At 33.2% G+C, this 25,813-nt stretch overlaps 1 protein-coding gene across 3 annotated transcripts in view; it reads right to left on the bottom strand.

Moving 5' to 3' along the window:
- The window catches only part of nwk (FCH and double SH3 domains nervous wreck), a 170,166-nt gene extending 149,562 nt beyond the window's left edge, over nt 1-20,604 (bottom strand). The window contains exons 1-2 of one of the 3 annotated variants that reach the window (XM_072545177.1): nt 20,401-20,604; nt 18,580-18,832 (exon numbers count right to left, since the gene is read on the bottom strand). In XM_072545177.1, the coding sequence (XP_072401278.1) occupies nt 18,580-18,832; nt 20,401-20,426 (279 nt within the window). In that variant the 5' untranslated portion in view covers nt 20,427-20,604. Of the gene's footprint in view, nt 1-7,854; nt 7,948-18,579; nt 18,833-20,400 lie in introns of those variants that run through there. The other 2 variants (XM_072545179.1, XM_072545178.1) reach the window with 2 other exon arrangements.
- Nucleotides 20,605-25,813: the final 5,209 nt, after the last annotated feature.

Genomic DNA, 25,813 nt, shown 5'->3' with positions numbered 1-25,813 from the left:
TTCCCGGAAACTGTGACATAATTGTTGCAGTTTTCGCATCTTCAAAAAAATTCTCTTCTAATCTCTCCAAAAGCGTACGATCTTCATGACCGGTAGATATTTTTGGTCGTCCAGAACCTTGCTATCTTTCAAGAGTTTCTTGTTCTCTCCATCTTTTATAAATATTAAAAACTGTTGTTCTGCTTACGTTAAAATGGTTCGCTACGGCAGATAGTGATCAACCATCTTCTAATTTCGTTACAATTGTTGCTTTTAGTTCTTTGCTAGCATATGGAGCCATTTTTTGAGGTTGAACAGAATAAGTTATTTGACAAATTTTAAGATTTGGCAGTGAAAGTGACAGTATGTAAATAATAAGTATTTATCCTTCAAAATACACTGATCCAAAATTAATATATATGCCATAAATATTTATAAAATTATAATCTAAAATTTATCAAAAACTTACTGGAAAGGCTGTAAACTAATATTTGATTTAAAAAAAGGTTAATTTTCGAAGAACAACATTAACTTCTGATTGAACTAATCAGAAAATAATGTCTGTCGCACATATTTATGGAATTATAAAGCACAACTCATCAAAAACATGTTCTAAGTTGCGAACTTTGTGGAACTTTCACTTATTGCTGATTAATAATTCAGCAAGATTAAAATTAAGCGACTTTTGAAATTGTAAGCCCCTAATAATAGCGAACGGGGTTCAAAACAAAGTTACGAGATTACAAAAGACACAGCATTTGCATCAGCAACAATCTGACACGGATTAAAAAAAGTTAATTGCATAATTAATTGTTAATTTTTTCGGTCTCTGTGTTTTCTGTTGATTTCTGTTTATCGTTTTCCTCGACCCTAACATATCAGGACAGCAGAATAAAAAAAGTTGTTCACGTTGAAAATAAACTATAGATGTTTAAAATTCAACATAAATTTTGGGTGTCAATCAAGAATATTGACAATATCAACCGTCTAAATAATGCTTTAAAACCAAATCTCTTTCAACGTTTACAATAAAAATCTCAACATTGTAATTTTTTTGTAGACCATGCAAAAATCCGCCGCCGATATGTTTGAGAATCCAATTTCCCAAGAGTCATTTACATATATCCACATCTTAAAGCTCGCATCAGACAGCATCCTTATTTCAGCTTTTTATTTTCTTTTTGCTGTACCAGAAAAACAATTCTTGCGGCCGTTATTTTAGTTCCAGTTTCAAGAGATATTCTACTTAAAATAGGGGTTAGATGTTGATTTTTTGATCTTACAGTATGTTCAGTTATTTACGCATTTGCATCTAGATATACACTGAACGGCAAAAAAAGTGGACACCCTATAAATTTCCGAAAATAAAAATGCTTGTTTTTGACATGTTTGAAGTTTAAGTATGTTGTTTTCTGTAGTCGCTGTTTATCTTCTAAGTTGAAAACATTAAATTAAACAGTAATTTAGCTTTTCAAACGTGGATTTCGAGTTAGTGAATAATTCAGATATGGTGTTATCTACAGTAGATGTTTCTCGACTTATTGCATTGCTACAAGATGGAGGAAGTCAAGTTTTTTGTATCCAAAAATTTAGGTATCGCGAGAACTATACCACGGAGAGCTTTCCATCGCTTTATCGAGACTGGTACATATTCACGTCGACCTGGTTCCGGTCGTAGAAGAGTTACGTCGCAAAGAGATGATAGTAAAGAGACAGCACCGGTTCGGGCCCACGAATTTTTTTCCCCTAGATCTACTGGAAAACTGCGCATTTCACACCATCTGGCATCAGCGCCTCCCATAAGACCCTATGTGGTAGAGTGAGATAGAAAATCAATTTTTCCCCAGATTCTGGGGAAATTAAAAAAAATTTAAGGTCCGTTTTGCTAACTTTTGGCTCATTTCGTTGTGGATGCGCGACGGCCGATCAGATCGTGACGTGTGAGGTATCATCGGAAAGGGAAGGGAGTAACGAATACGTAGGCATAGAAAAAAACATGGCGGCGCATTGTCTACGGACACTAAGCTTATAACGTCTAAACGACACAACGTACAACAACCTGCAAATATCGATGGAAAGGGGAGATGGTACGAACATGTTAAAACAAAAATCAGACACTCAGTATATCAAACAGGTGTTTGTGCTTTGCTAAATTGTTAAAGGATTTTTTCCAATATATATTTTCTATTTTTACTACAGACCTGAAGTACAATGTCAACCGAAACACTTAATATTACTCAACTTGCCGTAGATAAAATATAATATGCAAGTCGCAATACCATCTGCATTCAGTAATGTTCCTAAAAATTATATATATATATATATATATATATATATATATATATATATATATATATACATATATACGAAGTAACAAGAAGTCCAGAGACCTCTCTCTGATAGTAAATTAGGTGAACCGCAAATTCAAAGCCTCTTACTAGAGACTTTTAACGACGCTAGAAGTACATTTTTACTTCAACATGCATCTACGATTCACCTTTGAAAATTACTATCTTTTTCGCTCTTTACGTAGAGAAAGACGTTTAAATGAAAGTAAAAGATTGCATTTCATTTCAATCGGAACTCCACCATTGCTCTACACGTGTTTCGAGTTATTCAACTCATCATCAGGAGCACTTGTGGAAGTTCAACTGAAATGAAATGCAGTCTAGTATTTGGTTATTATAACCAAAATAACAAGCCAGGTACGCTAGCAGCGACATCTATACGAAGTAACAAGAAGTCCAGAGACCTCTCTCTGATAGTAAATTAGGTGAACCGCAAATTCAAAGCCTCTTACTAGAGACTTTTAACGACGCTAGAAGTACATTTTTACTTCAACATGCATCTACGATTCACCTTTGAAAATTACTATCTTTTTCGCTCTTTACGTAGAGAAAGACGTTTAAATGAAAGTAAAAGATTGCATTTCATTTCAATCGGAACTCCACCATTGCTCTACACGTGTTTCGAGTTATTCAACTCATCATCAGGAGCACTTGTGGAAGTTCAACTGAAATGAAAAGTAGAGCAATGGTGGAGTTCCGATTGAAATGAAATGCAATCTTTTACTTTCATTTAAACGTCTTTCTCTACGTAAAGAGCGAAAAAGATAGTAATTTTCAAAGGTGAATCGTAGATGCATGTTGAAGTAAAAATGTACTTCTAGCGTCGTTAAAAGTCTCTAGTAAGAGGCTTTGAATTTGCGGTTCACCTAATTTACTATCAGAGAGAGGTCTCTGGACTTCTTGTTACTTCGTATAGATGTCGCTGCTAGCGTACCTGGCTTGTTATTTTGGTTATAATAACCAAATACTAGACTGCATTTCATTTCAGTTGAACTTCCACAAGTGCTCCTGATGATGAGTTGAATAACTCGAAACACGTGTAGAGCAATGGTGGAGTTCCGATTGAAATGAAATGCAATCTTTTACTTTCATTTAAACGTCTTTCTCTACGTAAAGAGCGAAAAAGATAGTAATTTTCAAAGGTGAATCGTAGATGCATGTTGAAGTAAAAATGTACTTCTAGCGTCGTTAAAAGTCTCTAGTAAGAGGCTTTGAATTTGCGGTTCACCTAATTTACTATCAGAGAGAGGTCTCTGGACTTCTTGTTACTTCGTATAGATGTCGCTGCTAGCGTACCTGGCTTGTTATTTTGGTTATAATAACCAAATACTAGACTGCATTTCATTTCAGTTGAACTTCCACAAGTGCTCCTGATGATGAGTTGAATAACTCGAAACACGTGTAGAGCAATGGTGGAGTTCCGATTGAAATGAAATGCAATCTTTTACTTTCATTTAAACGTCTTTCTCTACGTAAAGAGCGAAAAAGATAGTAATTTTCAAAGGTGAATCGTAGATGCATGTTGAAGTAAAAATGTACTTCTAGCGTCGTTAAAAGTCTCTAGTAAGAGGCTTTGAATTTGCGGTTCACCTAATTTACTATCAGAGAGAGGTCTCTGGACTTCTTGTTACTTCGTATAGATGTCGCTGCTAGCGTACCTGGCTTGTTATTTTGGTTATAATAACCAAATACTAGACTGCATTTCATTTCAGTTGAACTTCCACAAGTGCTCCTGATGATGAGTTGAATAACTCGAAACACGTGTAGAGCAATGGTGGAGTTCCGATTGAAATGAAATGCAATCTTTTACTTTCATATATACATATATATATATATGGAATAATAGACATGTAAAGTAATACACGTTAGGTGGAGACCTATGTATAGTAGTAATCGTTTAGATAAGATTCATGTTGAGCAGTGATCGTTCAGCTGATATTTATATCGGGTATGTTTTTTGGTTTAGCCATACTGCCACACCTCTTTGTAAAGAGCAGGTGTTTGATTGGAGGGAGATCCATGTGTAGAGTTATCAATCATAGGAGTTTAGTGTATAGAGGTCAGAACCTTGTCGAATTATGATGATTCGTATATTGTAACGATCGGTCAGAGAAGATTATATAGTGGATGATTGTTGGTTTGGTCATATTTTAAGAATGGTATACATTCCTATTCGTTTCATTTCCAGGGATAGCCGCTGCTATACGTTATATCGATTTTGATATCATATGAATTGTTTCGAGATAGAGAAAGAGACGCTTTTTTCGATGAGTTCTGTACGTTCATTGGAGATCCGTGTATAGTAGTACTCAATCAGAGAAGATTATATAGAGGATTTTTGTTGGTTTGGTCATACTGTAAGAATTTTATCCGTTCTTTGTGTAATCATGTTCTATTTTTAGTAATACCTCACACGTTGTTGTACGTTGTGGAAGAACTACATTGTGTATATTGGAAAAAGTTACATAAATGGACGGATGAGGCCTGTCAGTCCATTTAGCGGTGTATCTCGAATGTATATTATTTTTTTTTTTCAATAAAAAACTGTGTATATATGCAGATTCTTAACCTTGAAAGGTACCTAGAATATCGCACAATTTTTCGCAAATAGTTCCAAAGTTAATGTAAAAAACGAACTGACTGACAGGTTTCACTTGTGAAATGGAGGGTGTAAAGGGCTGGTTTGCAGAGGTTGATAGGATTAGAGGTGTTTTAGGAATTCCAGGGTTAGTTGAGTTTGCCTGGTTGTGGACTGAAAAGGATGGTTTCTGGGTTTGATTTGGAGTATTGAGATTTTTAGATTTGGGGTTATTTGATTTGGGTTTTAAGGTTTGAGGTTGATGGAATAAGGTTTTATAAGTTTGGGACTGCTGAATTTAGTTTCACTGGTATACTATAATAATCACATGGTTTGAAGGTTTTTTTAAACTAAGAAACTTTTAAATGCGATATCTCCGCAAAAAAAGAAGATATCTGAGTAAACTCATCGCTTTTTAAAAGATTAAGATTTTAAAATAGTTATAACAGTTTCTGGAAGAAAAATAATTATATTACTATGCTACACAACCCTAAAACCGCTATTTCTGCACTTTTAGGTTCGGTTATCCCAGAAACCAGAATCGATTTGGTAATTTTTAGCTCAGATTCATATTTAGCGCACAAAAAACTTTCTGAAAATTATATTCCGATCTCTAAGTCCGAATATTAGTCAAGTTTTGTCGGCATGTCTAATTTAAAAAGTCTAGCAAACAGACTACAGGAAACATAGAAGTTTGGGTTATTTGAGGACCATAGAACTCAAAAAAATGGTCAGATACCTGACCGGGTCAAAGTCTTATCTACCTTATTTCTCCGGACTATAAGTGAGTTACAAAAATCGATATAGAAACTGTATATAGTGTGTAAGAAGTTCAATATAAAAATATCGATAAAAAAGACCTACGTGTTATCATTTGAAGGTTAATGCCACATATAAACAAACATTTATTTTTGATGCCGGTATATTTATACAGTGTGTAAAAGCCAAATGGAATAAATTCATTATTTAGGTTACTGTACATATTTATAAAAAATCCCGAAACACGTCAAATTTAAATTATAACTTGACATTCTTAAACGTGAAAATGCAACCCCTACCTTCAACCCCCTTAGAATGACAGGTACAACCCCCAATTTTTAAAATAGGAAGTATAGGCTTGTGATAATAATATATCGTTTGAAAGGTCTTTTCATTCTCCATTCAAAAATGTTGTCGCCTTCAAGTTTATTGAGATTAATTAAGATAAAATAAATTAAAATCATGTGGTTACCGAAATTCGCTAAAATATACTCAAAACTTATTTCCCGTTTAGGTCTTGATAATGAGAAAGTGAACAAAAACCATACCAATGTGGTTTTTAGATGGTAACCATTAAAAAACTTTAAAGAATTTCCGTGGCAATGTTATTTTAACACGCATTAGTAAATTGTTTTATTTAGGTTGTCAGTATTTTAATTTAAGTAAAAAGTTCGTTCAATTCAATTCTGAAAAATGGTTAGATTAACGGAAATGCATAAAATAACAGTTTTACAAATGATTGGTCACGGAGATAACAGCCGAACACAACAGGAAGTAACTCGCCTATTTTATGAGAAATTTACTAATTTACCGCCTATATCCCAAGGAACAATAAGTAAAATAGAGAAGCAGTTTCGCGAGTTTAGTCATGTAAGGCAGATAAAAAAAGCGGCTGCCAATGCACTGAGTGATGAACTCAAATTAGATGTGTTGCTTGAGTTTTAGGAAAATCCACATACATCGAGTAGACAGGCATCCACTACATTCAATGCTAGCCATACATCGATAGTAAACATATTAAAAGAAAATAAATTGCATCCCTATGAGATAATACCTACTCAGGAGCTCATGGAAGACGATTTTGATAGGAGAACTTTTTTTTGTGAGCAAATGATGGACATGTTGGATAACAATATTATCCAATTAGAAGACGTTATGTTTTCTGATGAGTGTACTTTTTTACTTAACGGTCATGCTAATCGGCAAAATTGCCGCTACTGGGCCACGGAAAATCCTCACTGGATGAGAGAAGAACACACTCAATACCCTCAAAAGGTTAATGTTTGGGCAGGGATTGTAGGAAACAATATCATTGGTTTCTTTTTCATTGAGGGCAACTTGAATGGCAACAATTATTTGGCACTACTTCAAAATGATGTCATTCCAACGTTGGCAAATTTATATCCTGATCCAGGAAACCCTCAAGTTCCAGCGAATACGATATGGTTTCAGCAGGATGGAGCACCACCACATTACCAACTTAATGTCCGGCAGTACCTCGATACAATATTTCCCAATCGGTGGATAGGGAGGCGAGGATCGATTGAATGGCCAGCGCGCTCACCTGATCTTACATTATTAGATTTCTTTTTATGGGGATATGTGAAGAGCCATGTGTACAAAACTAAACCTTTTGATTTAAATGACTTAAAAGAACGAATAACGCTTGCGATTAGGTCGATCACGCCTGTTATGTTAAATAATGTTAGAAGACAGTTTTATTTGAGATTAGGATGTTGCCAAGACGTTCGCGGTGAACATTTTGAACATCTACTTCATTAACATTCAAAGTTCTTTTTCGTGTTTTACATTTTATTACGTTTTGCATTACATTTTAGTTTTTGATTGTATTGTAGCGAATTTCGGTAACCACATGATTTTAATTTATTTTATCTTAATAAACTTGAAAGCGACAACATTTTTGAATGGAGAATGAAAATACCTTTCAAACGATATATCACAAGCCTATACTTCCTATTTTAAAAATTTGGGTTGTACCTGTCATTCTAAGGGGGTTGAAGGTAGGGGTTGCATTTTTACGTTAAAGAATGTCAAGTTATAATTTAAATTTGACGTGTTTCGGGATTTTTTATAAATATGTACAGTAACCTAAATAATGAATTTATTCCATTTGGCTTTTACACACTGTATATAAAATTACTATTATAGTAAATGAAAATAAGTACGTACTTCTGTTACCATCGCACATTAACTGTTTTGTAAACTACTGTAAACTATAAACTGTTTTTGCACTTTTATGTAAAAAATTAATTGTACTGATTGTAAGGTAATATTAATACTAATGTTTTTTTATTTTTTGGAAGATATCTTAATACGATAATAATTTGATACTTTCAGTTCAACGGATAGATAAGTGTTTCGCGTTTTATCAGTAACAAATCCGTAATAAACTTCGTCAGATATTAATGTTAACAATTAACATAAAAAAGATAACACCAAATTATTTATTAGTTATAGAAAATTTCTTAAATAAACAATAAAAATATGTTTTTCCTTATGTTGAAAAATTAATTCTAGGTAATCTTAATGCAGGGTGATGCTGTAGTCGACCGACCGGTATTAAAGTTATGCCTTGGAGATCTTTTGTTAGTTGATGACATTTAATCTAGGAATATAAAACCTTAAAAGATTTAGAATTATAGGGACAGACGTTGATAAGGACGTGTATTTGTGCTTTGTGGATTTTAGAAAAGCATTTGACAATGTCAATCATGAACAATTGATAGATATTCTGCGAAAGACAGGTTTTGACGACAAGGACATTCGAATTGTGGCAAACCTATACTGGGGTCAAACAGCAAGAGCAAAAATTGGCAACGAACTCACTGAAAGTGTGCAGATCAAAAGAGGTATCCATTAGGGGTGTATATTATCCCCACTCCTATTCAATATTTATTCCGAAGAAATATTTAACAAATGTATGGAAAATGCAAATGAGGGCATAAAAATAAACGACGAGTTAACGAACAATATAAGATATGCCGACGACACGGTGATCCTTGCCAGTACCATAGACGAATTACAGCAGGTAATGGAAAGAGTTTATTCAGTTAGTGAGGAATACGGCCTGAGCCTCAACTTCAAGAAGACAACGTAGATGCTGATAAGCAGAAAGCAACAGCCTGCTCGACAGTTACGGATAAGTAACATACTAATTGACCATGTAGAATCTTATGTGTACCTTGGCACCAACGTAAATGCAAAATGGGAACAGGCTACAGAAATTAAAGCGAGAATAGAACGAGCTAGAGCAGCATTTAGCAATATGAAAAAGCTCCTCATAAGCAGGGATTTGTCTCTTCCCCTAAAACTACGTCTAGTTAAATGCTACATTTTTCCGATCTTACTGTATGGTGTGGAGGCCTGGACGCTGACGGAGACGCTCACGAGAAAACTAGAAGCATTCGAAATGTGGGTGTACCGACGCATTCTTCGTATATCCTGGACCGAACATGTCACCAACATAGAGGTAATCCAAATAATCGGAAAGGAGAAAGAAATCGTGAATACAATTAAACAGAGAAAGCTTGAATATCTAGGCCACATATTGAGACACGATAAGTACCGTCTACTGCAATTGATTGTCCAGGGAAAAATAGACAGTAAGCGAGGGCCAGGCAGGAGAAGACACTCGTGGCTCCAAAATCTGAGGAAGTGGTTCGGGCTACCATCGGTCGAACTATTCAAAAGCGCCGCAAACAAGATCAGAATTGCCATGTTAATAGCCAACGTTCGCAACGGACAGGGCACTTGAAGAAGAAGAAGAAGGGACACAAAAGCTACTGAACACCCCAGCTGTGGCAACTCTTATATCACAATGTAAGACACAAGAGGCTTAAGATAGTTCTCGACGAGCAATGATGCACTTCCAATAAATGTGGCTCAATCTTATAAAAGAGCGATTAAATCAAATAGATAAAACAACTGGAAAAGAGGTGACTTACCCCAAGATAAACATCAAGAAAATATCTCACTTCCAAATCAAAATAATGTTCATTGCGAAAGTGCAATCGATTTAAAATGAAAAAGACAGAAAAGATTTGATTTCACGTCCAAAGCGTCTATGTATCTATTGATACGTATTTCGACTTAATAAGTCTCATCAGAATAGTTATTCATAGCCGTTCTTAACGTGAAAAATAATCTTCTCTGTCTTATAAGGAAGCAACAATAACATGGCTTCGTTATGGACGCAATAGCGACATCTGATAGAAAAATCGGTAAGATAGTTTCGAGAAGATTATTTTTCACGTTAAGAACGGCTATGAATAACTATTCTGATGAGACTTATTAAGTCGAAATACGTTTTAATAGATACATAGACGCTTTGGACGTGAAATCAAATCTTTTCTGTCTTTTTAATTTTATTCGGATCTACTCTGTATGAGTACGAGAAACAAATTCGTTAAGGATTTCTGCTTAGATGAATAGACATGTCGTGGAATGCAAATTTTAGATTCCCCATGTCTCTATTAACATCTTTATCATCGTCTGGCCATGCCTTGCAATTTTTAGAAGGCTCCAGATTAAAGCAGAAATCTGAATTTGTTTCGAAACTAGCTTACCGATTTTGCAATCGATTTCTTTACACTTTTTTGATGTGAGAATTTTATTGAATACATAAAAGACGAGACTATAAAGTATGCCCGACACAAAAATGCAAACACATCATTTGAGGTTACGATTGAAGAACTCAAAGTATTCTTTGCAATCTTACTAATTTCTGGTTATTCCCAAAGGTCCAGAAAAGATATGTACTGGAGTTTGGATTGGATAGGTTTAAAGACATTTTGCAAAATTTACATTTTTCAGATAACACTCAGCTACAAAAAAATGATAAGTTTGCTAAAATAAGACCACTTATAGAATATTTAAACAATTCATTTATAAAATATATGCCGGTTCGTGACACCATATTAGTATCTGTTAATGAATCCATGGTACCGTACTACAGCCACCATAGCATAGCTGTAAACAGCATATTCAAAGGAAACCTATTAGATATGGGTTAATATTTTGGTCTTAGAATGTATCAATTGGTTATCTTGTGGGTACCGAACCTTACCAAGGGAAAGGAACCTTACTAGGAGAGAGTAACTTGGGACTAGGTGGATCTGTAGTTACAACTTTTGCCGAGAAGGTGAAGCATAGTTTTGCAGATAAAACATTGTACTTTTTGATTGACAGCGTTTTTACTGGACATTCACTTATAAGAGTCATGAGTGAATTGTGATATGGTTGCACAGGCACCATTAGACATAATAGAATTGGAAAATGAGCGTTGAATAAAAACACAATGAAAAAATCAGTTAAAGGATCCGTTAATTGATATACAAGTTCTGATGAAGAGTATAACAATTATCCAATGGAAGGATAATGCCATCGTTCACGTGGCTTCAAGTTGTTATGGCGTTCAACCTACAAATTCGGTACGTCGTTATTTTGCAGCAGAAAAAAAATATAATGGTAGACGCTCCCTACGCAATTCAGCAGTATAATACTCATATGAGAAGTACTGATTTAATGAATAGAAATATCGCTAACTATAGACCAAAACTGCGTAATAATAAATGATGGTGGCAAATTTTTGTTCACCTTTTGTCTGCTTTAATCTCTAATACATGGATTTTATATCGCATTCAACACCACAATAAAATTCAATCTAACGCTGATGAATTTTTTGAAAGTATGCGTCCATTGGATTTATTAGGGTTTACAAGAAACATTGTGACAACATATCTACTATTTAACCCTCGACAACCAAAACCTGATAAGACAAAGTTAAGAATATTATTTCGAAAAATTCCAGTAGGTATCTGTTTCACAAAATATGTCGGTTCTGCATTACCCAATTTTCTTAAAACAAAACAGATGCAAAATTTGTAAAACAAACACAACTTTTGGATGCGGTATTTGTAAAATTAATGTACCGGGTTTCTCATTATATTTTCACCTTCATTTATTTTCCTTAATTTCGGGAATACAAAAAAGTTTCAAACAAAAGTTGTATTATTTTATCTGTACCGACCAACAATGTAGCAACAGACCAAATTTTACAGGCAGTGCCCAATAAAATGCATCTTCAATATTTCAAATAGGACACCCTGTATTTCTTTTATAGTTTTGAGTAGCCCTGCATTTCCTGATTACCAATATATAACATTGTGTAGCATTAGTTTTGTTCTATAATGGCATATGGTACTACAAAAGGGTAGCCATAGGTGGCTATGCCATTTCAAAATGAAACAATTATTAATTTATTATAAACTGTCACTCCTCATACCGAAATGAGTTATACTGCAGATGAAAAAGTAGATATATTCTCAATTTATGTAAAAAATAATAAAAACAAGCAAGCGGCAAGAAGAGAATATAAGCTGATTTATCCAGATCGACAGACTCCTTCTGCAAATACATTTTTATTTAATAATCGGCATGACAAATGAAAAAATGTTAGAACGGAAGAAACGTACTATCGTAGGAAATGATGATGAAGATCTTAATACTTTGCTTTACGTTGAAGGTAGTAAAAATTAAATACTTAAATAATAGATTAAATCCATAATAACATTTTTATTTTAGAAAATTCCGAAACTAGTCTAAACAATGCTACTTATGCATTAGAGAAAAGCCGTGCGACGACAGACATAGAAACATAGAGTTTTAAAAAAGCACTACATATAAGCCGTACAAAATATTACCGGTACAAGAACTTACCGATGTTCATAAGAGAAAGCGTTTGCAGTTCTGTCAAGACATGCTTACAAATTTGAACAATGATCCTAATTATTTTTATAACATTTTATGGACAGATGAATCAAATTTTTCAACTTCAGGCATTTTTAATAGAAGAAATAGGTATTCGTGAGAACAGAAAAATAATAGAAAAAGAAAAATTAAGCAAATAAAAAAGTCAGGAAGAAAATCAATAAATGTGTGGTGCGGAATATTTTAAAACAAAATAGTTGGACCATTGTTTTATGATTATAAATGAACTGGGGAACCATATTTGGACGCAGTCATTACAGAAGTGGATGAGTTATTAAATCAAAATTATACACAAAATCAATGAAATACTATGATATGGCAACAAGATGGAGCACCGCCACATAATGTAGCCGTTCAAGAACATTTAAATAATTAATTTAATGTGTGGATCGGCAATAAGGATACCATTACATGGCCACCAAATAGTCCCGACTTAACACCATGTGATAGCTTTTTATGGGGGTTTTTAAAAGAAAAAGTGTATTTTAATTTAAATATAAATATTAACACTATCACGGCAAAAGTTCGCGCGGAAATTGAAAATTTAAATGGTCATAATAACACAATATCTAACGCATTAGAAAATTTGAGACGAAGATATTACTTGTGTATTGATAACAATGGAGGGCACTTTGAGCATCTATTGTAATCTTAAATGTATGATTGTATCTTAAATGTAGTATTGTAAGTCATTAATTTTGTTAACTTTCTAAATATATTTTTTTCTTATCTTAATATAGTATAGTAAGTCCATACGCCGTTATAGAACAAAACTAATGCTACACTATGTTATATATTTGTAATCAGGAAATGCAGAGCTACTCAGAACTATAAAAAAATACAAGGTGCCCCATTTGAAATATTGAAGATGCATTTTATTGGGCACTCCCTGTATACAAAATTTGGTCTGTTGCTACACTGTTGGTCGGTACAGATAAAATAATACACTTTTTATTTGAAATTTTTTTTTGTATTCCCGAAATTAATGAAAATAAGTGGGGGTAAAAATATAATGAGAAACCCTGTACATCCTATTAATTGTTTTAAATCTTTTTATGAAAAAAATAAATAGATCCTCTCAAAATGTTAACATTTTTTTATCAATAAATGTTTAAGTTTAAATTGACGTTGTTGATTTTTTTATTACATAAGTACTTATGGCCATGTTCTACAATTGGAACAAAACAAATTTTAGACAGGGCTATTGTGAAAAGTTTTAGAATTTTTTGAATATTTTTCTATATGTTTAGAACATAAAATTGACCTGTAGGCGCTATAAAATTTAAAAAATGAAGTTTGACAGCGAATGGGTTAAGAAATTTGTTTTGTTTACAATATTTGCTTTATTACAATAAGTTTTTTGTCGATTACAGCTTTATTTAATTTATACGCAGAATTACCCCGTACTTGGGGGAATACCGCGCAATGACAGTTTTTTAAAGTAATTTTTTATTGTCAAAATCCGTAAAACTTACAATCTTTTTTATGGGATTAACTTTCTAAATATATACAAGTTCTATTAACTAAATTATGGAGGTTTGTGTGGACATAGGAAACTTTGTGTATTTTCTCTTAAGTGCTCAGAATTGCCCCGGTCTCCCCTAGAAAGTACCGTTTGTATATATATTTTTTTTTGAAAATGATGAATGTAGTGATGATGATGATAACTATCCGAAGAGAACCACATATTTATTTAGGTATTGTTACGATAAATATTATGGCGCATAAAACTGTAAATATATTATTTCTAATTCTTTTCTATTGCAGTAATTTCGCCGCTCAGTTGAAAGACCTGTTTGCCAACCTGAATTCTGATGAGTCACCCACGATTTTCAGAAGCAGGCCGAATAAAACCAGTATGAGTGACCTTCTCGGCTCTTCGATGAGGAATCGCCGCAATTCTCGAATAACGGCATTTTATATTTAAAGAGGAATTTTGTTGTAAACAGTTAGTTAGTTTTTAAACATCGAGTTATTTTGAGTCCGAAAATATAATTGTACGCGGAAATAAATATAAATAAATATTGTGAAATAAATTAGTAATAAAGACTTTAATAAATTTGTAAGTGTTATAAATGTAGAACCTTTGATAATAAATAAAGACAATAAATTAGATTAATAAAAATATAACAGTATGTTCGTCGAGATGCCATAAAGACTGTATTCTCATAAATTTCTAAATTAAGTATAATACATATTCATGGAGGAGAGAAATATAGCCCACTTCGTATTATATTAGAGGGAAAAATAGGTGAGGGAAGAAGAAAATCTTTATGGTAAGAACGTGTGAGATATTGGACAGAAATTAATTCACATTTACCAAAGAGAATAGCACGGTATTATTAGATTGATTTGCCATAATGGCAATTGGCAATTAATTATTATTATGATTAATTACGCTGTTGCTTGTGCTACCCAATTATTCTTGGTCAATATATTCGAATCGTATGGTTTCACAATGCACGTTAATTCTCCTACAAGACTTACTAAAACAACATCTACCGTAATTGATTATATTGTCTCAGATTCTCTCCCCTTAATGTACGCTCTACAATTATTAATGCAAGACTAGCTGATCATGAAACAGTATTTACTAAGTTTAACACTCTTAACAAACAATCCTCGAAAACCAACGTGTAGGTAGGATTTTTTTTTGCTCGGAACTTTCGTAAATTCCAAAATTTGTGCCTGACTTCTGAGTGACACTTTCCCTCTGTGGACATGAAGTATAATTTCAGTGATTTTTTAGATAGGCTTGTCTGTATTTTCAATAAGGCACTTCCTTTAATTACAATTAATTCAAAACATCATAAACCCTGGACTATCAAAGGTATCCATATATCAACCAAGAATATACATTCACTACTGCACATCAAGAAATTTACTACCAACGTCTTTGTCACTGAATATATCTCCAAGTACAGAGGAACCTATCTAAAACTTATTAAAACAGCTAAAAAAATATTCAGAATAATCTGGGAAAATCTAAAAATGTTGCTCGAGAAACTTGGTCCATAACAAACGATCTTCGAAATAAAACTAACACAGCTCAAATATTTTCTCTTCCAAACCCTGAAAATCTAAACGAATACTTCGTTAATGTAAATAAAAATTTAACATCAACTATTTTGCCACAACAAGATCCTATTTCCTATGTCCCCAATTCAAAAATGGTCTAGAATTTATTCTTTAAAAGACTATCCATAAAAATTTTCTTAAGTCTCCCAAAAAATGTGTTGTAAGTCCTGGTCTTACTAATTAACGATTTCTTTGAAAAAGGTATATTTCCAGAGTGCCTAAAGACAGCCATTATTATTCCTCTTCATAAGGGTGGTGAAAAATCTAATGTCTGCAACTATAGACCTATTGCCTTACTACCGGTCCTATCCAAAATTATTTAGAGACTTATAGAAGCCCGACCTATATCCTTTCTCGTTGAAAACAACATTTTATCACAAAGTCAGTTCGGCTTTTTATCTAATAAATGTACCAGCGATCCCATGTTTTCTCTACTACATAAGGTCTATCAAGCACTAAACAATAATCTTTATACTGCCACTGTTTTTTGTGACTATGCCAAACTAAACAAAATATAATAATAAATACTTATGTAAATCACGACATTCTGATAAAAAAAAACAAAATTTCTACGGAATTCGAGATACTTCGTTGAATTGGTTCCAATCTAACTTGAGGAATAGGAAACAACTAGTTAGAGCAAATACTGACTCTAGTCACAAAAGTATTGTATGTGGAGTATCACAAGGTTCAGTAATGGGTCCTCTACTTTTCCTTATCTCTATAAATGACATCACTAACTTAAATATCGATGGAAAAATTTTACTTTTTGCTGATGATACCAGTATTGCCTGGAGGAACTCTAATATTGCAACTCTTCATGCAAGTATAACTTCTGATATACTTAAAATAAAAACCTAGTCCGACTCTAATTTACTCTCTTTTAACGTGGTAATACAGTAGCATTATCCTATAAAGGAGCTCTTCAACCCTGTAACAGCCAGATCGGTATCGCTGATTCTGTAAAATTTCTAGGTATTTTTATAGACAGCAACCTTAAATGGTCCCTTCATATCAATGTGTTAAGTAAGAAACTAGCCTCAGCGTGCTATGCAATAAGATCTGTTTCGAAGGAATTCAATTTAGCATCTTTCAAAATAACATATTTTTCTTTGTTCAACTCTCATCTTCGATATATATATATATATATATATATATATATATATATATATATATATATATATATATATATATATATATATAGATGCCCTAGAAGACTTGGCACTATACTATGACGAAAACCATCTGAAACCCAATCCTACAAAAACCCAGGTGTGAGCCTTCCACCTTAGAAACAAGTATGCCCGAAGGACACTGGAGGTGAAAACTTTCTGCAAAAATCACGATCTCTTCCGGAAGAGCCAAAAACGCGCAGAATACACCTATGGCAAGCGTCAGCTACAACACATTTTGCTACCTCAGAGGAAATGGCCGCTGAACACAATTTGCCGTATCCCACATGGAAAGCGCTAAACAGACTAAGAACTGGCGTTTCACGTTGTGCTAGTAACCTGAAGAAATGGGGATACCAGGAGGACAATACCTGCGACTGTGGCGCAGTTCAGAATAGTCACCATCTACTATCATGAACAGAGATGAGAGAGACCTGCACAGAAGAAGACCTATTCTTAGCGAATGACAGGGCCATCTATGTGGCCAACCATTGGAAACACAAAATTTAAAGCTGTTGGTGTTCCGGACACGGAAAGTAAGTATCTTCGATATGACCTTTCTTTTTTGGGGTTCTAGTCTAGCTGCTCAATCTGATGTTATTTTTAAATTACAAAAAAGAGCAATACGGTATCCTTTTGGCCTCCGTAGATTAACACATTGCAGAAGCTACTTCAAAAATCACGGGATTTTAACTCTTCCCTCCTTATATATTTTAGAAACTGTTTGCTTAATTCGTAAACGCCTACATGTTTTTACAGCAAGGCCTAATCATGACTACTCCACCAGAAATTCAACCTTTGATGTGTATTTACCGATCCCGTCCACTAAATTAGTAAAGAAATCTATTTTATATTCGGCAAAAAAATTATACAACCATCTCCTTTTGTAACTTAAATCTACAACTTCTTTCCTTACGTTCCGTAAATTGACAAAAGCCTATCTATCTGAAAGACTATATTATTCAGTGGAAGATATTCTTAACGAATAACTAAGAAATTACAGTACGTTTAGGTACAAGCAACAAAAATATTTTTATATATATTTGGGTATCACATGTAGCAACCTAAACTTATTCGTAAGCTAGTTCGTAAGGTTTTATTATGCAATTTGCGATTTAGTTAAATTTTGCAATGGATTGTATATTTTATTATCTTTTATTTTGTGATATTGACGATTTATGTAATTTTGGTAAAGTTTAATTATTATTGTTATTTTTTTCACTTTTTGAAAGCTTTATCCATAAAATTGTACAATTTTCAGTGACGATAAAGCATATTTATATGCTATTCTACCTAACCTTCATTATTGTATAGGGCATAAAAGGACTAAATAAAAAATTGCACAACTGGCATACAAAAAAGATAAAAGATCAATTTATGTTCAATTAATTATCGTAAAGTATCTTTGTAGCTAATATTTATAAATACTATTTAAAAGTGTTTTAAATGTATGTCAAATTAAACATTTAATTTTATTGTAATGTATTTAGGTACTATTAATCTGTAACAGCTTCTTGAGTAGAGCGTTGTGGATCGGATACAGCAACATCCTGTATGTGAGTGTGTATGTGTGTATTTAGGTATATACGGATTGGCCCATTTCTACGCGAAAATATATGACATGAAAAAGCTATCAATTATATATAGTGGCAGACAAATTGGTAAATTCGATAATAAAATCAAAAGTAGTTTAAAATACTTCAAAATACTCTATGGTACCGTGGAAAATCAGAACCTATAAGTTAATATTACATGTTCTGCAAGTGGCTAAAACGTAGGTACACATGTCATTTCGCAACACCTTTCCGATACATCTAATTGCCTAAAAAGTATACAGGGTGCGTGTCCCTTTGAAATATTAAAACTATTAGCCCACCTTTCTCGGCGGAGGTTGCATCTTCTGCTCCGTGTGACGATATTTCGGGGGGCAACCATTCACTACGCGTTCACCACAACTCCCGTCGTCGTAGCAGAAACTCCCGACTTCGCCATCAACTCCGCTAACGGCAGCGGCTGAACTTCTATCGATTATGTGACTTCTGACGAGCGACGAATGGGGGGCGGTTGTGCCGGTGGTGCACGAGCTCTCTGCCGCCTCCAACGACGACGACACAAATCCGAACCGCCACCTACAATGATAATGTCTTGAAAAACATCGTTGCCGACTTTAATAATATTTTTTTAAACCCATTTTTTTCTGAAATTATTTTATTGATAAATTCTATTTTTTAATGCAATTTGTTAATGTAACTCATAATAATTTAATTACTATTTTAATGGGAATATGCTACAATTGAAGGTTAAAATAAGTTTATTGACGTTTCAATCTCCACTTCGGAAATCGTTCTCAAAATACAAAACATTAATAAATTTAACAAATTTTGTTTTTTGTTTGCTTGGTAAAAAATTCTTCTAATAATTTAATCTTATCTGACTCATTTATATTGACAATTCAGACATATATTATATATAATATAAAAGAATTTCATGCTTTTATGAGGTGAAGCAAAGTTATCCCATCCTATAGGTAACTTTGCTCCACTTTTCATTAAAAAACAATATGTAATTAATTATTTTTAGAATAAAAAATACCATGCAGCAATTACATTATATACTTTCTTCATCACTTATTAAAAAAAAACATACTACTAGTAGCAATTTTATACACTTTTCCTCGCAATTCCTTTAATAACTCCTAAAAGTGGAGCAAAGTTACCCCAGTTTACGGTTCTGCTTTGTTTAGATATATTTCAAATGTTTCACATTTGTCGTCAAAAATAAAAACCTAAATTTCATGCCATAAAATTGTTTATAATTTTAAAAAATTTCTGAGGACGCCCATATAATCCGATTTTATTTCCATAAAGTACGTTAGATAAGTAGTACTTTTTTAGAGTAAAAAAAAATTGGCAAAATTCTATATGGTTTAGTTTTTATTGTGTAAGATTTTGTAAAAAATCCAATTTTTTTTAAATTTAAGTAGATTGCAAAAATTTTTTTCTGAAATCTAATAAATCGATTTTATTGAAATTTGGTGGGCTGATTTAATATATTATAAAGATTTTCTAGACGAATTATAAAGGTCCTATGTGTAATTTAAGTGGTTGAAAAACATTGAATAAAAAAGGCTTGTTTCCCCTGTTTTTTTGTATTTATTTCTATTTTACAACCAGGGTTATAAGTAAATTAAAACATTTTTAACCAGTTGTATCTTATAGAAAATTAAATTGTCGCTATTTTATTTTATTACGACTTTGCGTCCAAATGAATCGTTTTAAAGTTACAGCAAGAAAAATTAGAAAAAAATCGATGTTTTTACTAATTTTTATATATTTTAATTTTTTTATTAATGTTCCCGACCTATTTGAGAGGGGGGGTAAGTAAATTATTATTACTAAAGGATCCCACCTTCACTCAACCGGTACTGTACAAAAGAATCGCCAAAATGAAAACATGCTACGAAATTATTACTGAAGTTATAACACTTCACTAACTTTTTCTGCAAAATTTTCGAATCCACCTCTTACATCCAAATTTAGTCGTTTTCACAAATCCGAACAGATCTAATTTTGAAGTCATCGTATGTTACGATTTCTTGACGTTTCAAGTGTTTTTTAAAGTTTGTCAATATCGTCTGTCGAGAGTTAAAACAAAATAAAACAATAAAACTATTATATACGAATGTGTGAAGACTTACCTTTTTTGTTTCCTTAAATCTTTCATACTTGTTAATATTTTTTTCGGTATTTTAAAAATCACTGTCAAAATGACATATTTATAATTAATTTATGTTTTTAGAATAAAACTGACACGAGGACATTATTAGGTACAATTATAGTTTTCTTGATGTCACACATAAAAAATATTTTAGTGTTTTGTGACATTTAGACAAGTTGTCATCGTCTAATATAAATAAGTGCTGCAAATTTTCAAATTCATACTTTATAATTCGGAAGTACCTATACTTAACACTTTAACTGCCACGAATAGCAAGTGTGTATCTCAATATCTCATACATTGAACTAACTTACGCTGCGAAAAGTACCGTGTTCAATCTTATGCCTCAATCCAGCGATTCCCAACCTTCCAACAACTTCGTATCATCTGAAATATTTTGAAGATTTTGACGTACCTCCAACACAGGGAGGGGCATGGAAATTACTATAAATTTATATTTAATTATTCATTCACTTTTCCAAGCCTTTATCAAGACAACAATAAATATAAATATTTGTCAATTATGCTTTCTAATTTTTATTTAAAATATAGTATATACTGATATAGGTTTATTAATAAAATTTTGACAATATAGGAAAAATAAAACAATTAATGTAAACACTTCAGTTTGCGAACAATTTTCCTAATAGTAAACCCACACATATAAAAAAGGATACAATTCTTTAATTTAGATTTCTCTCCTACCGACACAATGTTCAACTCTTTCGGAAGCAAATCTATCAGTTTCTATTTCATTATCTTCAAAGAATATTCTTTTCTAGCAACAGGAGAGGAAGGAATTATCATTTTAAAAATGCACTCGTATTAGTAAAAATGATTATTTTTTGACCAGCAGATTATCTTACTTACAAACACACATAAAATTTCATACAACTATCATGAGAAACGTAAAATTTTAAACGTTTACATTTTTTGCCCCCTTATTTGTGTCTACCTAGCGGATAACAAGCGCACTAAACTTTAAAAAACCGATTTCACTTATTGTCCTCGACATTTATGATTCTGTGTCTATGAGTCGAGTAGACATTTCAATTTTCGTCGAAAACACAAATCACCTACCTCGTCGAAACACGACTTTCCATAGGCGGAGATATAGTTGTATTACTTTATTCCGTATAGTAAAAAGTAGAAAAGGATATGTAGCTAACTTCACTTGAACTCTAGTTGTGGTGTCTACTCGACCCATTTGAGCAGCTTTTTTATAAAACTGCATAAATCTACTTTTCAAAAATTTTCAGGAGACGTAAAAACGTGCTGCAGCTGTTGTACTAAAATTTTCGAAATTTCAGAGAACGTAATCAACTGAGGTTAGATTTAGAGAAATAAAACGTGAATTAACATTATTTTTATTGATTTGCATTAACAAAATATAGCCATGCGTCTGTTCTCTGTTGGAGATATCGCGTTTTGTAAAAAAAGATGGGAGATATTAACTTTTGTCAAACTAACAATATCTTAGAAATAAAAAATATTAAACGGTACCCACTCAAACAAAAAAAATAAGGAATACAAAAAAAATTTAGATGTGAACATTTTTTGGTTCATCCTCCTAGCAATCACACTCGCCATCATGGTAGTTGTGGGTTTCTGGATCTGGATCACTAGTAACTTTGTGTTGAAGAGCAATAATATACCAATGAAGATCAGGGATCTCTTTCAAATTTTGTCCAAAGTGGGTTTGCAGCAAGAAAAATATCGAATTCTTCAACTTGTTATGCAGGGTAAAGTATTTGGCAGAAGAGGACCAGGACGCCGTCGTATCTCGTGGTTGAAAAATCTCCGACAATGGTTTGGGATGACCTCAGCGGAGCTGTTTCGCAGAGCAGTCAACAAAACCATGATAGCCTTGATGATCGCCAACATCCGGACCGGATAAGGCACTGAAGAAGAAGAAGGGTTTGCAATAAATGAAGGACATCTTTTTTTTCCCTTCAGTCACGGAATGAGATAGTGGGATTTGAGGAAGAGCCTGAAGAAAATCATTTTTATTTTTTTTTACAATGCTTCTTAAAGTTTCTGTTCCACTATCGAACCTGTAGTTGGTGCAGCATTTTATTTTGGTTGCAGTATGCAGGTCTCTTGTTTTGATTTTCTTAATAATGAGGCGTTTGGTTTGGCTGATTCCTTTTATTTTTTGATAAATCATTTCAAGGCTTTTGATATCGTATATCACCCAGTCTTGTCCCAGTTTCTGTACAGAGCCAAACTCCCCTTAAAGGTTAAGGTTAAGGTTACATGAATTTTCTGTACATTCTCTGGAGTCTCATTTTTAAGCCAATGGCACAAAACATGAACACTATGAGTATTTTTATTTTGGCCAGCGCAACCATCACAACAACGATACTACAGAAAAAGACCGAAAGATCTTGGCGTCTTAAGTGATGGATGAGTGCAGATCCGATTTCATTTGCTTCTCTGTCTTCCTGCATTTCATTCCACGTATAAAATGTTGGTGCCTTTGAGTCAATAGGCACACAGCAAAATGCGTAGAATGCAATTTGTCGGCGATAAAAGGCATCGCCAATTGGAGTTTTAGGGAGTGGGTGCACTTGTTGCAAATCAAAAACAAAACTATAAGTATCACTGGGAACTTCCTTCATTAGTTTGTAAAACGCATCCGCTCTCAGCTTGTGAATACGAAGTTCAGTCATTGAACTAATTCTTTCAACTGAGCCGCGAGCGTTTTGTTGAATAAGATATTTATTTTATAAGACGAGTGCACGTAGCGCATGCGTCTGTAGCTGGAGAGGAAAATCCAATGTTAAAATCGGTTACAAAAATACGGTGGAAACATGAATAGCTCACGTGCAAATCGGCAGTGTAAGCATCCGTAAACGTTTTATATAACTTATTTACACTTAACTCTGCTGAAAGGTAAACTCTCTTACTTTTTCCTCTTCCATAATGAGATTCGACACAATTTAGTTTACCAAGAAATTGACGAACTGCTTCCTTTTTGGCTCTGAAAAAAGCTTCTCGTCGATAACCACCTCTATTTTCTTTGGGCAGCAGACCTTGATTGACGACCTTTCCAATCCGCAGTAGTCGAGAGGCAGGTAAACCCATTGATAAAGCAAAAAACCTTTTACAGACCGGAATCATGCGTTTCTGTTTGTGACTATTGAGAAAAAATTTCACAGAAACCGTTCTTGTGCGAGTTACAGAGACAGCCGCACCACTTCCCCTTCTTCTTTGGGGCTCGAAAGTAGAGGTATATTTCATCATAACAAGATCTTGTTTCTCTTTAGCCTCTGCCGTGTAGACTGCTTGTCGATTAATTTTTATATCATCGTAGGATACCGTAGCACAACGAATATTTTTCGAATTATGAGCACATGGTCTGGTCTTCTGTTTTAGAAACACTAAATGAGGATCACTATCGATGTACTTCATAATTTTTGAACGCCCCCTCTCACTTGTTTTGATGGATCGTCTTTTTTTAGATCCCACCGATAAATTAGCAACAGTACCCATCTCAAAATAACAAGCAAAACACAGAAACAACGTTGACATACAACGAATTCACAACATCTCGTCTCTTCGAACGGAAAAACACTGATAATCTCATACAGCGTGGCCGTGGCATGGCGTGGCTACGCTACAGCTACACACTGTCAGTGCTGCGACCCGTGAGTAAATTTAGAATTAAAGAATATTATATTTGGTTTCACGAATAAACATCTAATTCTAAACCTAGAGGATGCTTTTAAAACCAAACAAAAATAGTAGAGGGATATAGTTCTGCAGGCTGAAGGATTTATGCAGTTTTGTAAAACAAAAACTAATTATAATGGTTAGCTAAAGATGTTAAGTTTTGTATAAAAAAAGAGTGAACATGGGGTAAAGGTTTTTGAGTGGATTAATTAAGTTTTGTAAAACAAAAACTAATTTTAATGGTTAGCTAAAGAAGGAGATGTTAAGTTTTGTATAAAAAAAGAGTGAACATGGGGTAAAGGTTTTTGAGTGGATTAATTAAGTTTTGTGGAAGAAACGTGATTTTTAGGCTCATTTTAAATGGGAAATATTAACTTTTAACACATGAGACTTACACACAAGATCTAAGGCAGACCAAACTCTCGAAATTCAACAAAAAATGTATTTTAGCCGGAAATGGATTTATGCAGTTTTGTAAAAAAGCTCTTCATTTGTCGTAATACTTAATTTATACTCATCTCATAGTTTTTGACACATAAGATTATACTCAACAATGAAAAATTAAAATTTTTAATGCGCAAAAGGACAACAAACTAAACTAAGAACGATATTTTTGTACGATTCATAACAAGATAATCTACATTACGAAATCTATTGCAGAACTGTAAACGGAACACAAAAACTAAAATTAATATTATTGTAGAAACTATTATCAAACTCACTGTTCAGTGAAACTTGTCCAATTTTGGTCGTGTCGAGCTTTGAACTCTGTCTGTGAACTTATCTTCAGATAAATAAACAATATATAGATACTTTATTGACACCTACCTGCCAGCAAATTGTCTTTCGGGCCACTCATATTTTTATTTTTCTGCCTTCTTTTTTCGGTAAGATCTACTATTTTTTCCATCGTCTATTGAATCTGTTAGTTACACTATGTTCTTCTAGAATGTTGGTCATACATGTTAATGAAATAATTTTCATGTTTTCTCAACATCTTCAGTTGTTCTCATTTCTTTCATGCAATTGTTGATATTATTTTCGATGACATCTGAAATAGTAAAATTTTTTTGCTGTTTTCGTTCTATTAGTTTTACCCTGACTCTTACATCAGCTACTAAAAGGGTTGTGAACAGACCCAATATCTGCTCCAGTATATCGCTACTCTACTGATGGAGTTCATAAATATTTTCTTGATAAGACTGTAATCTATCTGATTTCTTATAATACATGTTGAATTATACCAAGTATACAGGCTTGCCTATATTCTTAGACCTATAATAGTGATATATATATATATAAACCCTATTCATTCTACAAATTCCCAATCGTCAATAGAACCACGTGTAAGCCAAACAGGGTCGTACTCATATACGACCTATGTATCATAGGATTTTTAAAAATATTTACTTTTGAAACTGTTAGTGTGAGAATTTCTTGAAATTTAATCATTATATCACAATTAAACTAAACTCTAAAAAATAACACGACCAGTAAATAACTTAACAATAACTATAACATAAATATAACACAATATATTAACTTAAAAATCAACACGATACAATTAGAATTTAAAATGATCACAAGTTGGGATCTGTAACATGAGAATCTGTCTCGCTTACGGCAATAAATTATATTTTATAGCCTCTTGACGAATGAGACGGCGAATATCAACACATGCTCATGTTTACTGATGGGAATTTGGTAAACGAATAAAC

This window comes from Diabrotica undecimpunctata, chromosome 9 (genome assembly GCF_040954645.1).
Source record: "Diabrotica undecimpunctata isolate CICGRU chromosome 9, icDiaUnde3, whole genome shotgun sequence".
NCBI classification, from domain to species: domain Eukaryota; kingdom Metazoa; phylum Arthropoda; class Insecta; order Coleoptera; family Chrysomelidae; genus Diabrotica; species Diabrotica undecimpunctata.
The sequence above is the reverse complement of the archived record's forward strand: the minus strand, read 5'-3'. Positions and strand labels throughout refer to the sequence as shown.